At 38.6% G+C, this 26,597-nt stretch overlaps 1 protein-coding gene across 1 annotated transcript in view; it reads left to right on the forward strand.

Annotated features, from left to right (window-relative positions):
- The window catches only part of VPS13B (vacuolar protein sorting 13 homolog B), a 459,490-nt gene that overhangs the window by 421,597 nt on the left and 11,296 nt on the right, over window positions 1-26,597 (forward strand). The window contains 13 exon segments of the mRNA XM_032182423.1: window positions 20-195; window positions 701-871; window positions 2,447-2,648; window positions 3,340-3,528; window positions 3,953-4,112; window positions 5,200-5,482; window positions 7,890-8,017; window positions 8,604-8,803; window positions 11,404-11,522; window positions 12,724-13,547; window positions 18,105-18,281; window positions 19,195-19,365; window positions 26,206-26,382. Of these exon segments, the coding sequence (XP_032038314.1) occupies window positions 20-195; window positions 701-871; window positions 2,447-2,648; window positions 3,340-3,528; window positions 3,953-4,112; window positions 5,200-5,482; window positions 7,890-8,017; window positions 8,604-8,803; window positions 11,404-11,522; window positions 12,724-13,547; window positions 18,105-18,281; window positions 19,195-19,365; window positions 26,206-26,382 (2,977 nt within the window).

Raw genomic sequence — 26,597 nt, forward strand, 5'->3', positions numbered from 1 at the left:
TATTTTTTTCTTTTTGTAGATTGTTTTCAGCCCTCTTTTCATTGTAAGGAGCCATCTTCCAGACCCTATTATCATACATTTAGAAAAAAGAAGTCTGGGATTGAATGAAACACAGGTGGTTCCAGGGAAAGGACAAGAGAAAGCACTGCAAAATATAGAACCTGATCTTACTCACCACCTGACATTTCAAGCTAGGTATAACATTCACTTTCTTTTAAAATGGTTCATTTGTATAGAAAAGAAGAAATCAATTACACTTTAACTTCTGGTGCAGTATTTTGAAGAGTACAGTATATGCAGAGGAGGTGCAACAAAACTATCATAAGTCGTCTGAAATTATATGATAGGAAAAATTAAATTTAGTATCACTATCTTAAGTATGTTGGCATTTGTTTGCTTAAACCATGCATGTTTTTGTGTTTTGAAAAGTAAATTCCTAACTTCTCTTGAACTGTTCTTTGAGAATATTCTTAAGTTCCCGGGGTCTCAGACACAAAAGGTCATTACAGTATCATAACAAATTCATGCATGTCTGTAGATGCTCAGTACCTTATTAAACATCATAGCTTTGATTCATCCACAGTTACCTTGAGAATGTTTCTGTTGCAGAATATGCTTGGAAAGCTTCATTAAAGAAAATGTTAGTGCTACCAGTACTTGATCTTGTTCTGTAAGTGATTGAAGCTGTTTTCAATGACAGGGAGGAAGATGATCCATCAGAGTGTGCAGTCCCTATCTCAACCACACTTATTAAACAGATAGCAACTAAATCCCATCCAGGTGGCAATGTCAACCAGATCCTCTCTGAGTTTTATGGCACTGCTAATCCTCACCAGCCTGCGTGGCCATATAACAGGAAGGATTCAGACAGGTAATTCTTTGCTAAACCTTCTTCGTGGTTGTTGCATTGTTTTTTCAAATAAAAAATGGTCTTTTAAAAGATACAATTGTTAGTTGAAGTAAAGCATCTAGGAAGCTGACTAACTTTGCCATCCATATGATTAAGCACAAAGGTATCACTTACTGCTGAATAACTCCCTCAATCACGGATTGTTGGAGGCTGGGAGAATGTACTGGCAGAGCATCAGAATATGCCAGCTGTCTTTTCACAGTTTTGTAGACATCTGTTACTGACCAATGTCAGAGTCATTGCTGTAGGGATAGTAGGCTGGATGGATCTTTGGTCTGACCCATTTCTAGGATAGTTCTTCATGAAACTGATTGATACCTGATTTTCCTACAAAACTTTGTTAATGAAATTCCAAGCAAATGACCTAATAGTGCAACTCAATAACTAGTGTTTTGAGTCTTGAGCAAGGATAAACTCTATGCATCTGAACAATTTTCTTTACTTAAGGTAAGGATTGTCAAGACCCTTACTGAACCTTTAATGCACTCACCTTAATAGGTCAACCTATGTCCTTTGCACAGTTAGGTCAACTGAGAATATGTCATAGCTTGAATTGGATTTCTTGTTAATTAAAACTAATCTCAGTGATCTCAAATTTGTTGTGTGTGGTCTGGTAAAGCTATGTGTACTAATAAGAGTTGTTGATGCCATGTACATTTTATTTTTCACTCTATACTGTAAGTTTCATAAAAGCTCAAGCTTAATGCATTTTATTTTTCATTAGATTATTCCAAATGTATTTTTAAGCAACAGTATTTTCTGAACTAGCTGTAGTTTTGATCAGTTTGGAAGCATGACAAAAAAATTTCCAGTCTTCTTTAGCCACCCCACCATTCCCAGAAAAGCACCCCAGAAATACTATTTACAACATTTTATTTGTTACAAAAAGCTCTGCATGGTGCATGTTTGTGTAGTCAACTTTGTGAAATCAAGTTCAAGAAGACTATAGGGAATCAACATTGAATATGTTTTCAGTAATTATATGATTCCTGTATGTAAGCTGCAGAATGGGTTGCAGGCAGGAAAAGCTTTAGGTTAGCCTAGGGGCTACCCTTGATTACACTGAGAAGATTGCATCAGTCCAAGGATTAAAGAAATGAAACTATATTTTTGTGAATACAACTTTTTTTTTACTGCAGCTGTAGAGGCTGTGTATTCGGCAGCTGTGTTTCAGCAGGGAAACAGGGGAGAACGGGTTTCACAAAGAAAAATAAAATTGAAATTTGATTTTATGGCTACAGAAGTCACAGGTTTCATTCTGGAGGACAGCAGTAATTCTATTTCTAAGGCATTTCTTTAATTGATCAAATTTAGGCTGAGTTTGTGCAGTTTAAAATATGTCTTTATAACCTACAAGCAGCTAGCTCTGTCTGAAACCATCTCAGTATGTTCCAGAATGATAAGAGGAGACTGTTTTTCTGTTTCAAAAAAAAGGTAAAGCCTTGCAAATTATGAAAATGAGTGCATGTCATTTGTAATCTTGAATTTGTAATTTATTCCTTGACTTTATCGTTTCGTTTATTTGTTTTTGAACAGCAATGAACAACTCTCCCAATGGGACAGTCCAATGCGGGTAAAGCTGTCAGTGTGGAAACCATGTGTTAAAACTCTGCTGATAGAACTCCTACCCTGGGCTTTGCTAATCAATCAGTCCAAGTGGGACCTCTGGCTGTTTGAAGGAGAAAAGATAGTGCTTCAAGTACCTACTGGGAAAGTAATTATACCCCCCAACTTCGAGGTAACTCCCATTTAAGAGGTGCAGTTCTGCTTAATATCCTGGTTCTGAACATGCTTATTAATCCAGATGATTCCCACCTTCCAGTCACTATGTCTATTACTCGTATGATCAGAAGTAGAAATAACAACAGAAATTTGCCATGCTGACTAAGAGTGGGTCACAATGCCATACTTGATAGCAGTGGATCAGTCTTGACAGCAAGACAGGATGAATTACAAATGGGGACAGTTCTTTAGGATGCCTGACATCATGAAAATAGAGTTTTGTCTAATGGATCTTCTCACATACCTTAGCTTCATCATGCATGTGTTTTTGTTTTTTTTATTACAACCCTAGTATTGTTTATTTTTGAAGGGATTCAAATAATTTAACAGAACAATTTGTCAATTCCAAGTTGGACAATTTGATACTTCCTGTTTATTTTGCTGTCCTTCTTTTTCACCGTGAATGTGTGTTAATAAACAAAAGGTCTGCCTATTAACACATCTCAGTGTAGCCTGAAGTCTTGATTCCACTGTCTGGATCAGTCCCTTATACACATTGTGGTTTCATCTTTCCTTGTACAGTGTAGAAAGAATCAGAGGGAGAAAGGCAGGAAATGAGACTGGCCACATACTGGAAACTATATTTAACTGTAGTAGAAATGTATTGAATTATCAACAAGTGATAACTGGTCATTTTTCACTTACAGGAAGCTTTTCAGCTTGGAATATACTGGGCAAATACTAATACTGTGCACAAATCAGTCGCAATCAAACTGGTCCATAATGTGACCTCCCCGAAATGGAAGGATGCTGAGAATGGGGAAGTGGTAACACTGGACGAAGAAGGTTTTGTTGAAGCTGAAATAAAACTTGGTGCTTTTCCAGGTCATCAAAAGGTTAGGAGAAAATCATATAACTTTAATAAAAAATCATACAGCAGATGAAAACAATCAAATGTATGTAGCATAAAAACTCTTCCCTAATTATGTTAATACATGTAAAACATAACAAGAATATAAACAGTGTATGAAGAATAATTTAAAGCATTCGATAGTCAGAACATTCTGTCCAGCTCATCAAGATACAAGACTTCCTGGAAAAAGAATTAATGATTTCTCAATCTTGTTTGAAAAACATTGACAGATGCAATTTCAGAAATACGTGATATGGCTTCAGTTAAAACGTACATGAATGTAGAAAGGACTTCCAGAGTTATGTCTTAAATGAGTTAGTCTTAAAGGGCAGAGTTCTGTCAGTGTATTTCAATATTTCATGCTTTTACGTGTGATCTGATCATCTTCATTATTTTTTACCTTACAGTTGTGTCAGTTCTGCATTTCTTCTATGGTTCAACAAGGCATACAAATTCTACAGATAGAAGATAAGACAACAATAATCAATGATACATCATACCAAATCTATTATCGGCCACAGCTTTGTATTTCCAAACCATACTCAGGAGAAGAGGTAAAGTAATACTGTTTTTTGTTTGTCATGTGCTTTAAGGGGCATTTTATATTTAACTGCAATATCAGAACTTGACAGAAATCATTAGGCATAATAGTGCTAGCTTATGGTATATTGCTTCAGTTTAAAAATACAGAATCCTAGGCAAATTCAAGTGCAGTAATTAACTGTGATCAAAAATCTGTGCCAAAGCAGGAGATTCTTGCACGTTGCAGAATTAGTTCTGCCTGTTCTCCATCTGTTCAAACACTAATGGCCATTTCTGTAAAATAGGCAGCATAATCCGTAGTAGCTGTTGAAATTGTTCTGAGAATTTTTACTGAGTTTGCGTGTAAAAGAGGTATATTGGCCTGGCAGGCTGAAAAGTTTTTGTTATCCTTTTGGGAAGATTCCAGTTATCTGAACAAAGCTGCAGAACTAGAGACGTGCCCAAAGTTTATGTATTTCAGTGAACTGCATCAAATCGTGAATATCAGTTTTCTAATAATCTCACAGTATATTTAAGAACTAGCTTACAGGAACCAAAATGTATGCATGGTCAATATATTTTAATCAACCATTTATATATATTTATTGAAGATTACATTTATTGTAAAATATGTGGAAAAAATTCTCAGAGTCAAACTTGCTAAAGGATTTGGCAGATATACGTATTTTTAAAGTTCCCTATTTCTGTATTGTTTTACTTCTGCATTAGTTTTCTTTACATCAGCATCTAAATTTGTGCATTGTGCATTTTGTGGTAGTCTTATGGGGAATTTAAGGGGAATTGGAAGAATGCTGAGGCTAAAATCCATTACAAGTTTATATCTATCAATGGATTTTCTTCTCACAGTTATTTTACAGTGATGTAACTGTTGCTTTTGGTAGAGTTATTTTGTGCAACCTGAGAGTGGGCTGTAGATAACTGTGTTCAGTGAAATGCTTAAGTATAACTGGAGAAGATTTTGGCCAAATATCTTTTAATGCATTAGACTCAGTTGCAGCTTACAGTTAGTTGTGGCCAATTGGCTACCTACAACTGTTCTGTGCAATATCAGTGGTATAAAAGTCCCGTTATGAGCCAGCATGTCCCCCTACTACCATCTCTTTTCTTTCAGGAATTCACTCACCAGACAGCACTGTGTTCAGCGTCAGTCCGGCTGGGGCACCACCCACTGAAACCCTGACTTCTGTGCCGTGCTGGGACCTGATGTCGGACGCCAGTCCATTAACTTCAGGGACACCACCTACTCAAAAACGCATGCTGCTGAGTTTCAGTCCAGGTGGCTGTGCTGGCAGTTCTGAGTTCTGGAGTCTACCAGCTGTAATTAAACAGGAGTTTCCAAGACAGAGCGTGGCAGTGCCCATAGGGGTTCGTAGTGAAAGTGGATTTTGTACCAGGTACAGTTTGATGAACGTAGACACTGAACAGTCATGAATAGTGAACTTCCCTTGTTGTTATAAAGCCTCAGCTAATAACAAATCATAAGAGATTAACTCAAAAGTCAGATTAACACGTGCCACCCATATGTAAAGGCAAGTCTTACTTTAATTTAAAAATTGTTATCTTTTGATGGTTTTGCTGTTTTTATTATAAATGGTTTAATGTTTTGGTCATGTACAAGTTGTATGATTTTTATGATGTATGGGCTGCTATTTATCTATGCATACAAAGTAAGAGAATGGAAAGTTTATGTTTGAGATTATGGTCTTTTCTATTTTTTTGTAACAATTTAAAACTTGAGGGACAATGTGTAGTAATACAATACAAAAATGTAGTTTTTGATTATAGAAGGTAAAAATACATTTTAGTAAGCATAATAAGAGAAAAACAGGAAAAGTGATACAGGGGAGAAACTATTTTAAGAGTATAACAGGGAGAGATTTCCAAGTTTTAAAGCTTGAAATATTTAAATATGCATTCTGCTTCCAAACAAATGCATCCAGTTAGTTAAAAATTAGAAGTCCTATACATATCGGACCATAGAATCAGCATAGAATGGATTGGGTGGAAGGACCTTAAAGCCCATCTAACTCCTATCCGGCTGCCATGGGCAGGGATGTCACCCACTAGATCAGGTTGCCCAGGGCCCCCCTTCAACTTGTCCTTGAACACTTCCAGGGATGGGGCATCCATCCCTGGTTGGATGGAACAGGTTGCTTCTATGGGCACCTGTTCCAGTAACCTCACTACCCTCTGAGTGAAGAATTTCCTCCCTAACATCTCATCTAAATCTCCCCTCTTTTAGTTTAAACCATTCACCCTTGTCCTATCAGTATCTGGCCATGTAAAAAGTCACTCTGCATCTTTTTTATAAGCCCTCTTTAAGTACTGAAGGGCTGCAGTGAGATTTCCCCGGAGCCTTCTCTTCTCCAAGCTGACCATCCCGAGCTGTCTCAGCATGTGTTCACAGCATGGCATCAGGCCCCATAGACTTGTACTTGTTTAGTTTCATCAGGAGGTCTCAAACCTGGTCATTGCTTGCAGTGGGAAGGACTGTGCTCCCTCAGTCCCCACCTAGAGGTTCAGGGACTTGAGAGATGTAGGAAGCCTGATTGTCAGTGAAGACTGAGGCAAAGAAGTTGTTGAGTACCTAAGCCATGTCTGTTGTTACCAGTTCACCCCCCTCATCAGAGGGGGTACACTCTCACTGGCCTTTCTTCTCTGACCAATGTGCCTATAGAATTCCTTCTTGTTATTCTTTGCAGCTCTTGCCAAGTTCAGTTCCATCAGTGCTTTGGCTTTCCTGATCCCATCCCTACGCATCTTTGCTCTTCCCAGGCCACATGGCTTTCACTGCATGCTGCATTTGCTTTCTTCCATCTCAATGCCCAGTTTAATTCTCAGATTTGATACATAAATCTATACATGCTTGTATTGGTATAAATAAGAAACAAGCTGCTCAAATTAGAGAAACTACATCAGTATAAATTATCATCCATCTAATCTTTCTCTTGCCTGAAGTATTTGATATCATTCAATCCCTCATATGGTTCCTCTGCAGAATCTAAGAGATATTGTGGATGCTAACGATTCCCACACAGACTTCAATTTAAAAAAAAAAAAAAATGTGAAGAACAAGGAAATAATTCCTTGTAATTATGAGACTGCTATAGAGGATCTTAATAAAATTTTGAGAGTGTTTGGATTTCAAAATCACCAAGAGGTGAAGTTTTTTTAGAAATAGCCAATAAATTTGCACGTGCAAAAAAAAGAATTTGTGTTTATACTACTTTATATTCAAGTAGCTAATGAGTAGTATACAGTTAATTCATTTTCATTTTGAAAATTTATGTAGTGATGATCTATAACATCAATGTTTGAAAGGGCAATAGCATTGTGAATCATTCCAGGGGAGTAGTCAGTTACAGATTTATGTATTTGTTAAAAATATCTTTCATGAGTATCACAGAAGTATGCGTGCAAATTCTTCTGGAAAATTTTAAAGATTTATGTTAAAAATTTGGGCTTACAATCTGATGTTTTTAATTTAATATAAATCTGTGCTGGCGAGGGCTCTAATCTTGCAAACACACATGCTCCATTTAACTCGTGAGTAGTCTCTATGAAATGATTTTTTCTTTACTGTTACGTTTAATGGTATTTCTACATGGTCATTTAAATGTAGTGCTTAGTGAAGACAGGTACTTGCCTAAATGCGTAAGTATTGCATTGGAACTCGATCAGAAAGAATCTTATAGATGGTAGTTCTGAATGTTTTTATTTGTCCAGATTAATAACACTTGCAAAGTTCGTAACCAAAACAAAAAAAAAATTACATATCCAAATAATCTTCTTCTGTTTTAGAGCTATAACGCTGACTTACCAAGAACATCTTGGTGTGACATACCTAACACTTACAGAAGATCCAAGTCCTCGTATAATTATCCACAACAGGTGCTCCATTTCATTGCTTGTACAGGAGAATTTCAAAGGTATGTAGTATGCAGTAATCAGAAACAATATGCTGTTGTAGTATGAATAATTTTACTGTATTTCCAGTACAAAGATGAATTTAGTATGTGTTCTCATTAAAAAAAGAAGTTGATGCTTACATGAAGGTCTATCTCAAAGAGAGAAACTCTGGAACATACTGAAGCCTGAAAGCTATTGAAACTAACCATGAGGTCAGGTTTTTGGGTCTCCATGGTTCCATCTGCCAAGGTGACTTGGTAGTAGGAAACTAGTAGATGGTGAAATTCTGTTGACATCAGTTCAATCCCATAGAACAAGTAAATCTACTCAGATTGGCAAATGTAACTAAAACAAAACATATTTTCAAAATTCCAGCTATAGTATGTTAATATAAAGATCAGTGAAAAGAAATTTATGTAAATCTTAATAATATAAAGAGAAGAAGAAAAAAAACACATACAAGTCAAACCAATAGAAAGGTAATATCTTTGTTAGTAATTTTTCAGGCAGTGTATTTTAGAAACTTAGTTTTTGTAAGCATAGGTGGGTTTTCATTTAATACAGGTTTTAGAGAGACCTAATCTTATGTATTTTATAAAATTGCAGATACACCAAAATTTGAAGTTTACTGTAGAAAGATTCCAGCTGAATGTTCAGTTCATCATGAACTTTACCATCAAGTCTCCAGCTATCCAGATTGCAAAACAAGAGATTTGTTACCCAGCATTCTTCTGAAAGTGATGTCTTCTGACAAATTAGTAAATGAATGGAGTGATGTTGTGGGACATCAACAATCAGGAACTCAAGTAAATCTATAAACTATTTCCTAGTTTACAGCATAAATCTCTGTCTTTTTGACCTGCATAGCATATTGTTCTTCTGCAAAGTGCATATTCTTTCTGTTGGCCTTGTTTGGTTTTTCTTATTTAAGCCTTGGAAACTCTCCTTCCAAAGGCCCTTCCTGTGGGATTTGTAGAATATGGCTTACCCCTATCAGTGGCTGATTTTAAACATAGATTGAAAATACACACTTTCTAGAGCTGAAGTTTTTCACTTAATTTTGGGTCAATGTGGCAAGGTCAAGTGCATTCCCTGGAAAAATCAGTCCTGAAAATTTCTGGTCCCTGGAAGCAAAGAATCACACAAGATCCAGGAAACTCCTTCCATTTGGTAACTTCATTATCCAGGTTTTTTTATCTTACATCTTGTAGGAATCATCACTGTCATTCTCTGTGTCCTCACAGAAGCTAAGTATGTCTTTATAAAAAAAAAAAAAAAAAAAAAAAAAAAAAAAGCTTTTCCTTCTGTTATTTTTCTCCTGTTTTGAGGTAAATGAAAACTTCCTTGACTGGAGTAATTCTTTTTGATGGGAATTTTTTCCATCTTTGAAGTCATTAGTTTACAATGGAATCAACATAAACTGCTTGGCTCTTTGAAAGAAATACTAGTTTCAGATGTTTTCCCTGGGGGACCAATCACAAAATGCTCTTGATTATTGAGTGTTATGTTATATAGCAAGTAGTTCGGTTTCATTCAGCAAGCCAGTCAAGCAATGCGAGGTTTCAAATTTCAGTCATTAATGTTATGCCAGACCAGGGTTCTTTATAAGTATCTGGCTCCTAGAAGGAATTAGATGCTAAGACAACATTTGGGGATCATTGTCTACTTGAAGAACTCTCCAAATAAAAATTGTAGCCTTCTGTTACTGAAGTTTTAGGGTTTACATGTAGAGTTTTCCCCAGGATTTCTCAGTCAGTCTTTCTCTTAGAAAACTATAAATACAAATAAATAATGAATATGCTAATAGCTTTAGATTTGACTTCACATACAACTTGGTTGAGATTGTGAAATAACTGGAACTTTAGATGATCCGACGTAATTTGTGCTCTTTCTGTCTAGTCTCAGATACTTCTTATTCACTCTTCTCTTAGAATATGTTACTAATATGTAGAAGAAAATGTTACCAATTTACTAAAACTTAACGTATTTATCTCTGCTCACCAGAATTATCTGAGATTAGAATTAAAATGACCAATCTTTAAGATCCATGACAGTTAACAAAATAATGAGATTGCACTGAAAAGTCAGTAAATGTCCTTTTTTCACCAATTCCATAATGCAGGATTGAAAATAACTTTCAGATATGCAAAGGATTAAAGTTGACAGTTAATTAAATTATTTTACATGTGATTCTCAGACGAATTCTCAAAATTCTCAGAAGATGTAATTTGATGAATGAAACAATTATCTATACAATGTTATTATGTACAGGTAACAGTTTAAGTTAGAAACAATTTAAGTGCTGATCCTACTGAATTTCCAACTGCTTTTCCTTCTGGTGACTTGTTAACAGCAATAAATACTGCTCAGGACAAACTCTGTTTATTTCACCTGTGCTAGCCCTTTATCTTTGTGATATTCCCTGAGTTTCTGTTCCTATCAAATAATAGTTTCTTTCATTACAGTCTAGTAAATCATTGTGTTGATAGTAGGGACTACAAGAGAATCTAGCTTGTACTAACAAGGACTGCTGTGAGTCTTCTAAACCTAAAAAGACCTTAAATTTTTATATTCGGGGAAACACAAAACTTACATGGTGATACCACACAATTAAGCTCCAAAAACAATGTCATGTTTTAAATGAGACTGTTTAATCCTAAAGGCAACTTGTTCAGAATGAACATTTGCACATTGTACAAGCAAGACACAAGCCTGTTGTCAAGTTCCCATTTTCCTGACTTTTTAGACATTTTAAACTTTCCAGTGGACTCCTGGAATTTCTTTGTGACAGCATCTTGCATGTGAAGGTGTTCACACAAAACCGGTGTAGATGGCTTAAAAATTTGCTCAGTGTTGAGTTGCTAAGCAAGTTGTCATGAATCCACGACATTACTTATATTTTAGCCTTAGTTTTTATAATTTTGCTGTCATGTGTTTTGCATCGTGCTATCAGCCACTCATCTAACCAGCTCTGAGCTACAGCATAGCAGCATAATGTTAACTTAGGGTTTATTTTCTAGAGAAGAAGGTGGGATTTTGCAGAGCTCCAGGAGTATGCCTTTCTCTTTAGTCCAAAATCACAAATTAAAATTTTCACTTTACTCTTTACTCCCCCCCGCAGCATATCTTGCTTATTCCTGGAAGAGTAGTTTCTCATTAAAATGTATTCAGTCAAAGGATGAGGTGCAAATTTCATCTAGCTCTAGGGCTGAAATATTTTAAATATCAGAGCTATTATTTTCTGAACTACTGAAATCTGTTTCTTTTTTTTTTTTTTTCCTGAGCAGTATTGTGATTTGAGTAGAAGATCTCAACCAGAAGGCATTAATAGTATTAATTCAAATTTTGACAGATTAAAAATAAGAGTTTCAGTAGCATTCTGTATGTGTTTACCTCTCTCCACTAGATTGTGTTCTTAACTGGCTTTGGCTATGTTTATGTGGACATTGCCCATCAGTGTGGAACAATAATTATAACCTTGGCCCCAGAGGGAAGAGCGGAACCCATCGAGATCAACCTCAACAGGTACATAAAGAATAAAAAATATGGTAAAAGCATATCTGACTAGTCCCAAGAAGTCAGGCTGCTTACCAAGTGTTAACTGACTTATGGACTTTGTCTTAACTGTTTGTTTTGTTTAATACTGCTGCGTGTTCCATGGCATATATTTAGACCACATGTTGTGTTTTGTATATCACAGCTTAAAAAAAAAGACAATCTAACATCAAAAGTCTTGTTGCTTTAGGGTAAACTTTATATGTCTGATACAAAAAGAAGTCCTGAGTTGTTCATTAAAAAAAATTGTTTTCAATCATAATTAATTTTGAGTGTGTTCATAAGTTTAAAATATATTTAGCCAGATCCTGCCATCTTTCATCATACAAGCTCCCACTAAAATTGATGGGAAGCTTGATGTGTAAGGACTGCAGAAAAAGTCTTACATCCAGTAATTAACTGGACCTGATTATAATGTTCTTCCTTAGAAGACTTCCCCTGCTTCCACCACGCACCACACACAGCCTGGTGCTCAACTCCATTCAGTTGTGGTTATAGCACTACCTATTTCTAGCATGCAGAACGCCTGGCCTCCAGCAATGGTGTTACAATTAGAGTGGAATGTCTTGTACTGTTTTTATTTGAGCTATAATTAAGTATTAATCCCTCAGAAATTGGTCATCAGCAGTACTTAATAGCCCACTTGCTAGTTAAACTTGGCAAAGAGCAGTTAACACTGGAGGGGGGGAAGCCCTCAATGCCATCGCTATAAAAATGCTGTGGTGGTTTAGTTGGAGCGCACTTTGCCTTGATAAAGTGAAATGGATTATCCATAATAGTAGCCTTCAGTAGTGGCTCCAAGAAAATGCTGTACAGCTGAGGCTGTAGTTGAATTATTAGAAAATGTTATTTGTTGTCCACTTTAATATTTGGCTATGCTGCAAATCTGATAGGGGATTACTGTGTATATAGGGAATTCCTGTCAAAACTATCCTGTTGATAAGAAAGAAAGAGAAACCTGGCATAGATCTGTAATATTCCACTTCTTAGAAAATCTCCGGGGTGGTACCCACTGTGGTGATCAAGGCTGCCAGATCCCATTAATAGAACTTGCACAATGAGTTCCCCATGTATTAAAGAGAACATCTCTCCTGTTAGCTTTTTGAGAAAGCAAGATGCTAGCTGAACTCAAAGGATGTAAAGTAACAAACTTCTTTTCCCTCCTGTCTAGAAGTCAAGAGCAGAGCCTGTCCTTGAAAATGTTTATCAGTCAGTTAAGTCTTGCTGTGTTTGATGATATTACAAATCACAAGGTGTCGTCTGAACTTCTGCGTCTCACAGCAGACAACGTTTTCCTCCACATGGCCCCAGCAACCAGCTACCTGACACCCCTGTCGCAGGAGTTCCAGCGAGACTCTGGGGAAGGCCTCCCACCGTTTTATAGTCTCCAAGTGTATTGTGAAGACTTGCAACTGGACAATCAGCTGTACAGCAAATCCAATTTCCATTTTGCAGTCCTGCTGTGCCAAGGAGAGAAAAACGAGACCATGCAGTGGTCCAGAGTGAACAACCTCATTGTTTCTAACAAAGATTTGGAAAACTATAAGGAAAACTGCTTTATAAAACTTTGCATTGCTTTTTCTGAGGAAGAGAATTTCACGTTTCATGTGAATGACCTCAGCTTTGAGCTCAAACCAGCTAGGCTTTATGTGGAAGACACCTTTGTTTACTACATTAAGACTTTATTTGATACATACCTTCCAGAAAGCAAAGCTGCTTGGCAGTCCGTTAATATTTCAGATACTACCCAGATACTGCCTGAACAAGTGAGAGAGCATGCAAGAGCTTTAGTCAAGCCAGTGAAGTTAAGAAAATTGACAATACAACCTGTTAATCTGCTCGTCAGTATTCACGCTTCGTTAAAACTGTATATAGCCTCAGATCACACTCCGCTCTCCTTCTCTGTGTTTGAGCGAGGACCCATCTTCACCACTGCCAGGCAGCTCGTCCATGCCTTGGCCATGCATTATGCTGCTGGAGCACTTTTCAGAGCAGGTCAGTACTTTTTCTCAACCTGTAATATTTTTATTAGGTACCAGCATTCTGTAATTGTTTCTCAGGCCGAGTAATTTAGATGTTAGCCATACAATTATTGTTTTCCTCAGACACTGTTTAATAATGATACAATATTTTGAGACATGTTTCAGGTCCTGCCATACGACAGAAGGGAAATAAAATGGCCGAGCAGACACCAGTGAAGATTTGTAAAGCTGTGCTAAACATTAGCCAGCCGCCTGAAGGCTTTACTAAACCCTGAACACAGCATAAAAATGTATTCTAGCTGGCTTAGGTTTTGTCATTTTATATTATAGTGCTAGACTGAATCAACCCACATTCCTCACATAAACTCCCCAAAACTACATTTAATCAAATTATTCAGCATGTTGCTCTGCATTCAGAAGTAAATTATAGCCCTGAATGTTGTTTTGTTGTTAAAACTCCTTTTGGCTGCAGTTTATGATTAGGAATCTGTCTTTCTTCATAGAGCCTTCATGCTAAACTGGCACACAGATGTTTGCTGTCCTTTGATCCAAGAACTATGAAGTTTGCTGTTACTAACTTTTTCCCAGATAGAATCAATAGTGAGCTATTAGTCTGTAGGTTTAGCAGGTACATTCTGTTTCCTGTAAATGTTAATTTATATTTATAAATATAAATTCATAAATAATGAGATTATTTAGTGTGCAAATTATCTTAGCATACAACATAATTTTACCTGAAAAAGGAGGAAGACCCTCCACAATTGCACACAAGTAACATACTCCGCACTGAAACGTAGGCTTTATTTTCCTGCATATTGATTTTCTGAAAACCTGATTCGTCCATTTGTGCTGCAAGCATAGCTGTGACCAGTTTTCTGTGCATGATTGCCCAAATTGTACAGATGCATTTCAGGTATTTATAAATAGAAATAGTGAGTTCCTGATCTGGTATTTCACTGTGCATGTATCTGACTTGCATAGCCGATTATGGCAACTGTGTGTACAGTTGGGCACCATAACGTTGTACATGGTTTCATTATTTTTCATATGTAGTTGCTTGCAAAATTTGCAGGTTTTGCTTTTTGCTACTCGTTTGGATTTATTTTACAGTCAAATCCCATAGTACAAAAGGGGAGATCTGTTTTCTTGTTAATTAAGAGTGAAACTGTGGCCAGTTGTGGTCCCCAGTGTGAATTTGCCTCCCCACAACTATATGGGAGTGGTGCTACAAGTGGTGATAGACTGCAGCAGGAAATTGGGGTTATATTGGCTTTTCATCTGCAACATCCCAGGTGAAGCACATATGCTAGTTACAGATTCCTGAGCCTGATATTGGTCTTTCCTCCTGTGCTACTCTTGCAGAGTGCAGCAGTGCACAGTCCAGCCCTTACTTTGGGCTCATAACATAGCTGAAAGCAAGCAAATTTAAATAGTAAGAAATAGGTTTGTTTCAGTGGAACTTCTCTTCAGAAAAGCACATAACCTTATATTTAGTTATTAATTATATCACTCTCAGAACATTCAAAAATAACGTGTATTTTTGAAAGGGGTTACCATTATTAAAATGGTGAATTTTGTATATAAGTGTTTGCCTGGGCAGACAAAGCAACTGCTTTATTTCGAAGAGTTTGTGACACTTGTCAAAAGTCTGATTGTTTCAACAAAGTTAAAAAGGAGGAAAAATTTGTGTAGAAAGCTTTATATGCTTTGCAAGCCCTGAATCCTTTCCTCACTGTCAGGTGAGTTACAGTTCTTGGACTGAACTCTCGTGGAAGAGGGGTCTCTCTGCTACATTTAAACCATGTTAGTCTTCTCCAAGATGAGGGGGCGTTTGACCCCATTCTCCTCACCTCTGCCCCATGTGTAAATCATTGTAGCATCTGCACACGGTATTCCCATACAGCTGTGCCTTGCTCCCTGTGGGATACACTCCTGTTTTACCCCTAGCTGCGTGCAAGACCATTGCCACCCTGTGGAGGGCACAGGATTTGCCCCAAAACCTCCTCACGGGGTTGTATGAGGCTGCCTGCCCCATGTGCTGCAGAGGAGCAGTCAGACTCCGTGTCTGGTAAGCAATGAATGAGGCTGGAGAGCTCTTCTCAAATATGCTGATTAGCATTGCTTGTCTCGAATTAGCAAACTTTGCAATGGAAATCTCCCATCCTTTTCTAATTACGTTAGCTTCTATTTAAAAGTTAGCAAAAAATCTATTTTAAAATATTATTAGTGTCATCCAGACCTAGCCCTATAGTTGTCTACAAAGGAAATGCAGTGACTTTTTGCTAATATAGTCGTAATTATTTCATATTAGTGGATATAATTACAAAGCATACTTTGGGATATGGCAGTCTAACGTGGTACTGTATTTTTGTGAAGTAGCAGAGAGCTTGTGAATTGAAGGATTGTTCCTGATGTCTCCTTTTTCTATTCCAGCTTAGTCCCATACCTTCCTCGGGTCTGCTTGTCCATGTTGGCAGCAGGAAGCCATAAGTTTTGCTCTCAGTGTTGGCCAAGGAGGGTCACCCTCCCTGCATCCTTGCTGTGCACAGCTTCCAGAGCTTCCCTGGACCCATCCCCAGGATACCAGGCAGCCCCAACTCCTGGTTTTATTCTGGTTTTCTTGCCTGAAAGCACTGGCTGGCCAAGCAGGCGTGTGGAGCTGGAGCCTCTCATGTCCGGGCCTGGCGGTGCCTGCTCGAGGTGTTGTAGGGCAGCGGGGCATTGCCCAGCTGTGTCCCACAGCCCGGGGCCGTCACCTCACACCATCCCGTCACCACTTCTGGTGAGGGGATCAGTTATCAGGCACCGCCATCCAGCCTGCCTCAGCCAGAGGGGACAGCAAGGTGACAGTGACACCTCAGGGAACGAAGCAACTGCTTCAGGCATGCCGAGGAGATGTAAAAATAACATAAAACGCGGCCGTTTGTAAGGGATTATTGCAATATTATCGATCAGAAAAAAAAAAAGCAGAAAGAGCATCTTTTCCATCTGCGCATGGCTCCCCACCCCTCCAGCTTTTCATCACTTCACACAGTGGCAAGTATAATTTGTTACAAATATGACACTGAGGGAGTAGCAGGCCCAGCCTGGAGCGCTGGCTTCCTCTGGGTCCCCAGCAGGAGCGGGCTGCCAGTGGGACACTCCTCTCCCGGGCCGCCACGGCGGGCCTGAAGCACTCGTGGCCGCTCTGCTCGTCGAGCTGCCAGTAGTGCTTGTTTTTTTTTTGTTTTCCTCCTCCATCCCACCCTCTCCCTTATGTCCAGTGCGATTCCCTCTTTTTATACGGCATGTACCGGAGCTCTCAACCTGCCAGGGCTGAAATGTGGGACAGATTCAACAAGAATAATAGATTTTCCGGGAGCTTAGAATGATAGTATGAGATTAATTCATTTCATATGAGTAACATTTTCTCTTCTGTTCAGTTTCATGATTCAGCCTTCCACAGGAGTGACTGGGAGGGGTTACTAGAAAACAAGAACAGCATCTGGATAGCAGGAGTTTGCGGTGACGAGATGGGAATGAGGAGGGCAACACAGATCAAGGGCCCTCGGCAGGAGAGCAGGAGGCAAATCAGTCCATCTTTCAGTCTTCGGTCCCTGTCGTGCCTTGTGGTGATCTGACAGTGCTAGCTGAAATTCACGATACCAAGGCTCGAAGACCAGGCAGTTCCCGTTTAATGTTTATTGCCATTTCTGAATCACTCTCTCTGGACCGCCAAAAAGAAAAAAAAAAGTCATGCAGCACTATTTCCCTAATAAATCTGCTGCCAACCACCCTGAGAAAGACAAGACCTGCAAACAGCTTTCCAGCAAGGCTCGCAGAAATTGCTGTGCGCTTGGCCATCCTGCAAGCTGCTGGCAACCCTGCGTTTATATAGGAAACTAGATCCGCAGATACCTCTCATGGGATATGCATAGGGAATACTCCCCTATGAGTAACCTAATCAGCATGTAGATGTCATTGGTGTTTACACAACTGTACTGAGAAAAAGACATTTGTCTGGCTTTCACTACACTCTGAAAGAAAATGATCAGCTTAGAAGGGTTGGGGTGGATTTAAAATAACTTCTTAAGCACTTGTCAAAAATCTGCATCCCCTTTCCTAACACTCCATCAAGCAATTGACCTCCACACTCCTGTAAAGCAGTACATTGTATCAGTATAAACTTGCTGTCACAATTCTATCACATAAGGATGTGAAATCACAACGTTGCCTTATAGCATATAAAACCGATCGAGCGATCTGAACTTTCAGTACTGTTCCTCCGTAGCTGTGAGAATCCCGCATCCACCTCCCTAACACACTTTTAGCAGAAATACGGGAAGCTCCTGGAAGGAAGTCATTCTAAAGCTATTTGTGAGTTTGCCAAAAGGATTTCTTTGATTTACGAAGTATGAAAGATTGCCATTTCTGAATTCATAGTGGATGAGTTATTTCCCGTGTTTTGCTCAAAGGAAGTTCATAATGCGATGAATTCTAGTGTGAAAAAGAGAATTAAGGAATAACCTTTTCACAACTGCTGCTTCTGCAGTTTTTGCAGCCGTAACATTTGTCTCGTTTCTCCATACAGGCTGGGTTGTTGGATCCTTGGAAATCCTCGGAAGCCCAGCTAGCCTGGTGAGAAGCATAGGAAACGGCATAGCTGATTTCTTTAGGCTCCCCTATGAAGGGCTGACCAGAGGCCCGGGAGCATTTGTCAGTGGAGTTTCCAGAGGAACAACATCATTTGTAAAACACATTTCCAAAGGTAGATCTTTCACTTTGTCACTCCTACTGCTGCTTTGTTGTCATGCATTGTTAAAGGATGTGTTAAAAGTTTTAAGCAATATTGCTTGCAGCTTTGTTTGGCTTGCTAGGCTGCAGCAAAATGCTGGGAGGGTAACAAAGCTCATATATAACATCTTATGTATTAAACAGATCACTGCTTAACTACAGTGTGTAAGAATGTTTCAGAAACTTCAGAATTTTAAACCTCCCACTGGGAAATCCAGCTTGGCTCAGCCAGTATTTCATGTGATAACTTCAGAAATATTAAAGGTGTTCTGTACTTCTGCTAACCATCAGAAATCCTACACTGTGTTGCCTCATCATATTTATTATTTCTTTTGAAAAAAAAAAAAAAGTAGATACAGTTGTCATAACTGTGTAAGTATGCGGATAGGTTTTGACAGAAGGGCAGATCTGGATTTAAAACACAAGCAGCTTTTGTTTTGCGAAGTCTGTATAAACAGTGCCATCGCGTGGCTTCAGCCGGCCGGCAGAGGCAGCAGCTCGGCATCTGCAGCTGCTTGCCGGTGATTCAGACTCAGGAGACATCCTTGCGGGCTCATTCTGTAAATATTTGTTTACCTTTCCATCGCCCGCTCTCCGTTTAGGTTAGATTTACAGAAGTTTGGGACCTCGGGAAGGATGTTCGGATGAGTTGCTTTTCCCACTGGCTGGGCAAACCTGGTGAAGGCTAATGTAAAAGGCATGATGTGGACCGTAGAAGCAGTGTGGTGATGCTTAACAAATAGTAAAGAATGTTACACATGGGCAACTTTTCAATTGACTTGCTGTTCTGCTCGTAAGCACAGTATTTCAGTGAGGCATAGAACAACTCCATGTTTTAAATTAAAGCATTTTGATCCGGACCCAAATGTATATCTCCATGTATTTAGGTACACTGACGTCAATTACCAATCTGGCAACAAGTCTTGCTCGGAATATGGATAGGCTGTCGCTGGATGAGGAACATTACAACAGACAGGAAGAATGGAGAAGGCAGCTTCCAGAGAGTCTGGGAGAAGGACTGAGACAAGGGCTCTCTCGTTTAGGCATTAGCCTTCTAGGTAATGTACTATTAAATATCAACTCGAGTGATAATTCTGTTTTCTAATCTGCTCATCAGCCTTTTCTACACGTGAGTTGTAATTGCAAAATCTGTTCTTTTTTGTTTTGTTTTGTGAAATAGTCGCACAGTATGTATATGAAATACCATTTGCTTTTAGCAAAGTTTAGTGACTTCTGTGTGTGCTTTTTGCTGATAAAATAATTGCAGATATGGAACAAGTTTGCACTCTCTTTCTTTGTGAAATATTTTCATTGGTACATGGTGTAAATCTCAGAAGAAAAGAATATTCTGCATTGGACAGGGTGACTTGTAACTAAGTCAGCACAAAGACGTCATCACACTGGTGTTTACTTCCAACGAGTTATAGGAATGCCTTCTGAAACTGATTGTTTTTGATGCACTGTAGATATCGGGGATTCTTGCTTTTGTTTGAAAACCAGCTGAACTTAGTGCAGATGTTAAGTAATCTTTGATGAGGAATTCTGCTTTTACAAAGAGACCCAGATCATCCTGATTCGGTGTAATTATATTCATCAAGCGTCCAAGTGGTTTTGTTAGAAGTGAAGATTACCCTCACCATTTCAAAATAGTACCTAAAAACTGGAAAACTGGAAAACTAACCCATACTGGAAAAATCTCTGAAAGAAGTTTTGCCGTAAGGGGGTGGATTTTCAAGGTTACTTGTATTTGTCACACAGCAAAAGAATGCAGAATTGTATTGTTTGGCACAGTTCCTTAGTGCATATTAAAGAGTATGAATCCCTTAGAGATCAAAGTGACCAAATGCAGTCCAGTGCAAAAGGTTAGAAGAGCTGAAGCTTGAAAGGATTCGTCCTCTTTCCTAATCTTCAGTAGTGTACACAACTCCTAAATTTGCAACCGCAGCCCTGAAAGCCCCAAAGAGGAAGTGGTAAAAATGTTACAAGTTTGGGTTAAGTTACTGGAAATTATTTTAAGCAATAACATTAGATGATGTGAAGTACTGTCATTTGATAATGCCTGTAAACTGGAAAGTGAGTGTCCTGGGAGAAATGTGCATAAAGGAGAAATTTCATATATTAGTAGCTACTACCCCAATAGTAAGCTGTTACTGGTGTTACAAATCAAAGGCAGCTCAGAGAAGGTTTTATTTTTCCTTCTTGTTTTATTGGGCTAAGGGCAGTCAGGTTGAGTAACTGGTTGAAAGATTATACTTTTAGAAGCACTGTGTCAGCCTGGTGTATGTGAGCTGGTGAAATGGTTTGGTGATCTTGGCTCAGTTATTAATAAAGAAGATAGCGTCGTTGCTGTCCCCTTCACCGACGCTGGAGCCCTTCAGAGCTAAAAGCATCAGCCAGAACTACAGAGCAAAACGTTGTGGCTTTGGCTGTTGCAATGTAAAGTTTCTGCTGTTCAGGGAAGCCAGGAACTTGTAAGATGCATTCACAAATATGCTGTGCTAGTATAATATGTCCCAGTACACAATGCTTTGGTTGTCTGCAGGAGGACGCCCGAGTTTAGAAAAACAAGATTTAGAATTTCAGTATCACTGATTTTCCTAAGAAATTAAACATCACATTAGAAATGTTGAATTTTACATTAGCATTTAAAGAGAGCTCCTTTGCAAGTTGTAATCCTCTCCTTACTCCTGCTGTTATTCTATAGAGAGTTCTCACTTCTAAATACCTCTGTTCTCAGCATGGCAGACAGCTAAGCATTCAGATAAATAACCAACGTTATGGGTAACTGGAACTGGCAATTATGGTACCTGTCACTAAGGGAAGAATCAGAAATATTTCAATGAACTTGTAGTAGGCATAATTTCTAATTTAATCTTGATTTAAAAAATAATATTTTCTATGTGTACACAGCAGCACCCACATAAATTGCATCGATACCTAAATTATGAACAGACCTACATTTCAATTTTTACAAATGCATTACAAAGCTGTTTCTGTCTGGACCATTTAGTCTAATGAATACTGTGCCTTTCCCAAAAAACAGTCACTGAAGGGAGCTACTGCCGTGCTGCTCTTTTTCACCAGCGTGTTCAGAGTAAACATGAAAATGCTTACTGAAAAAATACCTCCAGGTTCTTCCTACATAACGAAACAAAACGGAGCTGCTGGGTTATTTTCCTTCGCAAGCATGAAGAGTTCAGATGAGTACAGGAATGCAGAGAGCAAGACCCTTTGAAGCCATAATTTCTATGACATTGTAATTGTAAAATTGAGAAGTGTAAGAAAGATTTATAGGATAGTCAGAGCACTGTCGTGTTTGTAAAAAGCCATCTGACTCGTGCAAGCAGCTTAAAGAATTCCAAATGCAGATTTCATGCCTAGGCACAGGCATGTAAGAGTACTCAGTTCACCGATACATTGTGGTATCTACGTAGAAAGAAGAGCTGCCTTTCTGATTTTTCTGAAAATCTGGCTCATGGTGACCCCAATTCAGGAAAGCTCTTAAGCATGCACTTAAGAGCTTTGCTGAATCAGGGCCAAAATTATGTACTCTTGTCTCCTCCTCAGTGCAAGTTGTTCCCCATGGTACATTCTTAAGTGCTTTGTCCTGTCTCATTTTAAATGACTCAAGCACTGTCAGGGTGTTGTTTGATTTGATTGTTATCTTTGGCAGGCTATCTTCTCCTTTTCTAGTTTGGGGGAGACTCCTGGGTCATTTTAGTCACATTTGTACGTGAAAAAGCAAAAGCTTGTGATAGTTATTTTTGTTTTGTTTTGTTTTTATAATATGATCGGACAAAAATGCAGTGAAATTGTACTTAAAATGTTTAGATGACAGGCACTCCCCACTGAGGGACTATCTTCTGTATTTTGCTTGACAGGGTCAAGCGTAAAATAGTAGGTGCAAAAGAGTATTGAAACTATAGGCTTCGTTTTCAGCTGCTGAGCCTCGTGAACAGTACCATATTGAAGTAGCTCCCGTTAGAAAGTCAATCATTCCTGAATAACTGAAAAGCAGACAAATATTAGGGAAAACATTTTTTCACAGTGTCAAAAGTGCTACTAAAAGCTACTTGCTTTTTAGGGAAATGAATTAATAGCAATACTGAGTGACAACGTAATTGTCCTGGTAGAGAAGCCTGGATTGCAGAAGTTCAGATTTCTATTATTAAGGGTTGTTGTTGTTATTGTTGTTCTGACTGTGCAACGATCACTGTGTCAAGGCTGTTTTAAGTTTGCCTGTCTTTAATCCTTAAGGTCTTGCTATTCCGCACGCTAATTGTACAAATATATTAATGCAAGCCAACAGGTGCTCTTTTATTTTAGCTGTATTTTCATGCGATGTTTGCTGTAAGGAGACTACGCCCCAGCTGTATTTTCAGTATAAAACATTTGCGGCAACGCAGAAGGACAACAGCGAAAAGAAAAGGAACAGAAACAGTTTCAGTTTTGCTAGCTTCCAGCCTCACGACAAAGCATGGCCAGTTACTCCTGGTGGGGGCTTGGGAATATTTTCCAATTATTTCTTGGTCCAGAAGAGTTTGTCGCAAGCAAAGCAAGCTTTGCTGAATTCTGTAAGCCATGCTTTTGCTACATTCACCAAATATTGTCAATCTGAGCAGGAACCAGACTCGCTGCCAGTAATCAAATTCTTCTTGAAGTAATACAGTCATATACTTCTGAACTATCTGAATTTTGTAGTTATCAAAGTATCTTTTTTATGCTTACTGAGCAACATGTATTAACTAGAGTGCACCCCAGCTGATGTTTAGCAGATGTTACGGTGTTGCTGGAACTTCTTTGGTCCAGTAATGGAAGAATATGTTTTTGTTTTGTTGCTTTGGTGTTTAATTTTATTGAGGTTTTCTTTATACATGCGTAATGTGTGTGTACATATGTGGACATGCATATAAAATTGAATGCCTAGGGTAAGGAAGGAAAGAAAAATGGGGAACCATTTCTTGAAAAGAAAAGAGAAAATAAAAGAATAGAAAAAGGAAAAGGAAAGAGAATAAAAGAGAAGAATATAGAAAAGGAAAGGAAAAAGGAAAAAAAAAAAAAAAGAGAAAGAAAACAGAAAAGACAAGAAAATAAAAGAGAAAAAAAAAAAGAAAAGAGAAAAAAAGAAAAGCAAAGAAAATAAAAGGGGAAAAAAGAAAAGATTAAAAAAAAAAAAAGAAAAAGAAAAAGAAGGGATGGGACAATGGTAGGATGCCACAGCTATCTCTAGACTACGAGGGTAAGACTGGGAAGGGAGGAACCACTACATGTACCTCATGCCCGACAGAAGACTCAGGGGAGAGACCTTCTGTGGTAAGTCCATCCAGTACGGTGCTTCTTTCACTAACTTAACATCAGAAAGAAAGAAGCCGCATGAATACCACGGGATATCTGCTTCACACAGTCTCTGGTGCAAGGAGATGCAGTGAACCTCACGTGTATGTCACCATTATCTCACTGCTGTTGGGTTTTGAGGTTGCTCAATCTTTGACCTTTTTTTTTTTATTATTATTATTATTTTCCCTCTGCTCATACATGATGTGTAGAAGGAAGCAGCTGCACAGATCTGGCTTCCTCATGCAAATGTGTTAGGACCAGCCACTCCTTAAATGAAAGGAGTACAGTTAGAGTTGATTATGTGATTTGTGGGAGTGACCCCACCAGGCGAGTGAGTTAAGTCAGTGAGCTGCAGTTCGAGATAAGAGACTACAAAGGGTGAGCAGAGAGGGAAGAGATCGTTGGTTATACTTTTTGCAGGTAGGAAGGCACAACGTGCAAAAGGATTTGACAAGTGAAAGGGCAGTGGCCTAACAAAGAAATGCAGAGCATGCATAAAATGGCAGAATAACAGAAAGTGTGGAAGTACTAAACAACTGGCTAATTAAGCTATATATTATTTTTTGGGTACTTTGTAAATAATCTTATATAACACAGTCACAGCAGTTTCCATTCTGTTTCCTTGTCCTCTGGGCCTAATTCCAGCTGAGAAGTGCCTGGAGCATACCGCAGGTCCTTGGAGTAGGCTCTTATTTATTATTACCTTATAACATTGCTCAAGTGTATTGCAGTAAATAATTTACTAGTGCAAGGACTTAGGTGGATTACATTTAATAAGGCAATAACTTCTGTTCTGAAAGCACAGTTGCTGTGGATGACCTCGATAGATAGGGTGAAGGAGGTCACAGGGTAATGTAATACTGTAACTTAGCAGAACACCAAGTATTGTTTTATGCCTTCAAATGCATCCCCATCGTACAAAAGAAAAGACTGAGCAAACAATCCCAATTGTGTAATGTGGTGTTGGGTATTATTTTAGTCAAGCAGCAGGAGCAGCTGTAAGGACCAATGAAACAGAATCGAATTGAAAATTGTATCGTTTCCATGACATAAAGTTAAGGAAGCTTCAAGACCTTTGCGTTACAAAGAGTAAATGTTCAGCTGCACACTTGGCTTCAGCAAGTGATCTCAATAAAATCTGAGTATGACATTAACGTAGACCAGTGTTTTCTGAAGAAATGCTATACATTTATCAGCAAATTACATACATACAGAAGTCAGAAGCAGTATCTAAGAGGAGAGGGAGGCATTTATGGGGGATGCAAGTTACATGAACTGCTAATAGGTAGTATCCTAAGGACAAGGATCTGGGGAACTGTGTGCTTCTTCTCATCCTCGTCTTTCATTTGGACAGAACAGCAGTGTACAAGCTCAGTATTGGTTCTTGTTGTTCGAAGGCAGCAACTTCTCTGTTTATCCAGTAACAATAACTAAAACCATCTGAAGACCGGGTAGCGGCGAGCTGACTGGTGTATGTCACGCTGGTGAACATGTGGGGCCAAATACCTCTGCCGTGATCGTCAGAAGCTGTGGAAGCATGCCTGGGTTTGCTTCCACATACAAAGCAGTATCTTCAAAGATGTCTGCACTGCAGTAAAAATGCCTGGTTACCGAGGTGACCCTCGGTTCTGTCATGAAATAATTGTTTGGGTATTTGCAGCAGAAGCTGCGTACTGAGAGCTATCCGAGGAGCCTACAAACTGGCTTTCCACCGAGCAAAGAACTTTGGATAAGGCAAACCATTTTCTAACTGATGTCACTTTGTCCAATCGTTGTGTTCTTCGCAATTTCCAAATAGCTTATCTATCAAAATTACAATAAGTAGAGACATGTCTGTGGTTAAGTGGCTCGAGTAAACTCAAGATCAAAGAAACGTACCACCTCACATACCTGTTTACATTTAGGAAGATTTAAGTTGGAGTTCTCTGTTGATACTAAAAGCTGGGAAGGTCACTGTGTCACTTGTAAAAGTTTGACCCGTGCACATTAAAGTAAAATATGATCGTTTTCACAAAAAAGTAACAAAAAGTCTCAAAGTCTAATTCTGCTAATCTCAGTAATATATCAAAAGTTGCATTAGCTTATGAACGTTTCTGGCAGTGGAAGAGGATATAAAAATGATCTATTGAATACAGGCAGTTTTTATTCTCATGAATTCTATCTCAGGCTTATGTGAAAATCTCATTTCCATAACTAAGACTGGCGGACTTTATTCCAAGCCCAGCATTTTCAGAATTGCTACCCAGAATGAGCTACGTTATACCAACTCAGCAGAAGCATTTAGAGAACGTAGCTGGAGGATGAAAGCATACTGTCAGGTGATCTGAATGTTTAAAAAAGTAAAATACATTATAAAAAAAAAAAAAAAGGAAGTAGGGTTTTAACTTAAACTGAAGCTAAGGTATTGTTTAGCTACTGGGTTGGTTGCTTGCTAAACGGCTGTATAAGATGGGTGGCTTACCACCTGAAATTCAAACAGCACTCAGTTGCAGTAGTAAGATTGTTTCTTATTCTGGAATGTTAATCTTCACTAACTACTGGGGGGTTTTATTTTTTTTCAGGTGCAATTGCTGGTATAGTAGATCAGCCGATGCAGAACTTTCAGAGAGTGTCCGAGGGCCAGGCTTCAGCAGGACATAAAGCCAAGGGCGTTATCTCTGGTGTGGGCAAAGGGATCATGGGTGTCTTTACTAAGCCAATTGGAGGTGCAGCTGAACTTGTCTCCCAGACAGGTTACGGTGAGTTTCTCTTTTCCCAACGTCTCTGTTTAAATTTTCATGACCAGAACTTTAAAATGCTCTTCAAACACAACCTGCTACGTCTGCTTACTCGGCTCGGTAGCTGTGTGACTTTGAGAAAGAGTTAGAAGCGCCACATCTGAACAGTTATAAATGTTGTATTAATTTTCTTTAAAAATCATCATGTTGTGCTTCTCTCTTGTGTTACCGATCAG

Source organism: Aythya fuligula, chromosome 2 (assembly GCF_009819795.1).
Source record: "Aythya fuligula isolate bAytFul2 chromosome 2, bAytFul2.pri, whole genome shotgun sequence".
NCBI lineage: Eukaryota > Metazoa > Chordata > Aves > Anseriformes > Anatidae > Aythya > Aythya fuligula.